Source organism: Solanum tuberosum, unplaced genomic scaffold (assembly GCF_000226075.1).
Source record: "Solanum tuberosum cultivar DM 1-3 516 R44 unplaced genomic scaffold, SolTub_3.0 contig01449, whole genome shotgun sequence".
Lineage (NCBI taxonomy): Eukaryota > Viridiplantae > Streptophyta > Magnoliopsida > Solanales > Solanaceae > Solanum > Solanum tuberosum.
The window spans coordinates 1-1,017 of NW_006242202.1; the positions used below are offsets into that span (position 1 = coordinate 1).

A 1,017-nucleotide genomic window follows, 5' to 3' on the forward strand; every position below is an offset into this window, starting at 1 on the left:
TCAAGAGAAATCCACTAACTTAATAATGGCAACTTCTCTCAAATTGAAATTGAAAAATTGAATCTCTCTCTCTCTCTCTCCCGCCTCTCGCTCTCCCTCTCTAACCTCGTCTCTCTTTGAATTCGAGTTCAAGCATCAATGGAAACCCTACTAGCTGAATCTGTGCAAAACAGCCTTGGCCAATTTATGTTCCACAATGCCATTTTCATGTGTGAACGACTCTGTGCCGAGTTCCCCACTGAGGTACTCCACACTTTTTTGTTTTCACTTCATCAGTCTTTGTAAACATATGTATTACTCAATTTGTCGTTTATAGAGATTTTAGGTTCTTGGAGTTCACTTTTTGTTTCTTGTTGCCCTTAGTGGAATTTGACTCAAGAATGTGAGGGTTTAATGCATTTCTGTTGAAATCTCTTAAGTTGGTCAATTCTCTTGTTTCCTATAATGTACTATGCCCATTGCAGACAAATATGCAGCTTTTAGCTGGCTGCTACCTGCACAACCAACAGGCTTATGCTGCATATCATCTTCTCAAGGGTGCGTGTTGTATTCTCAGTCAATATGACTGCATTTTGTGTTGCAATATCTTTTTTTTTCCTCCCTATTATCTTCCGATTTCTGATAACACTTGTCCTTGAGATTATGCTCATAATCATCCCTTTTTAAATTTTTATATGAAGGGACAAGTATGGCTCAATCCCGCTACTTGTTTGCACTATCATGCTTTCAGATGGATCTTCTCACTGAAGCTGAGACAGCACTCTGCCCTCCTAATGAGCCAACTGCAGAGGTAGAGTCGTAAAAACCATCCTTCCAAATATCTATCCACTTTGCAGATTTTATAGTATTGTCATCTCCAGTTATTTTATTCCTGTTAGCCATTAACATGCTTCTTTAATTTATAGCTAATTGGTTGTTGTGTAGGTTCCAAATGGTGCAGCTGGGCATTACCTTCTTGGTCTTATTTACAGGTTCATATTTTATATATTATTTATTTAAGAGAAGGATTAACTTCTA

The 1,017-nt window shown here is 37.9% G+C and overlaps 1 protein-coding gene across 1 annotated transcript; it reads left to right on the forward strand.

Annotated features, from left to right (window-relative positions):
• The first annotated feature begins 6 nt into the window (after positions 1 to 6).
• Positions 7 to 1,010, forward strand: LOC102583529 (cell division cycle protein 27 homolog B-like). The gene is made up of 4 exons (XM_006368055.2): positions 7 to 243; positions 465 to 537; positions 681 to 790; positions 925 to 1,010. The coding sequence occupies exons 1-4, from the start codon at positions 139 to 141 to the stop codon at positions 997 to 999; spliced, it is 363 nt and encodes a 120-aa protein (XP_006368117.2). The 5' UTR covers positions 7 to 138; the 3' UTR covers positions 1,000 to 1,010.
• The last annotated feature ends 7 nt before the right edge of the window (positions 1,011 to 1,017 follow it).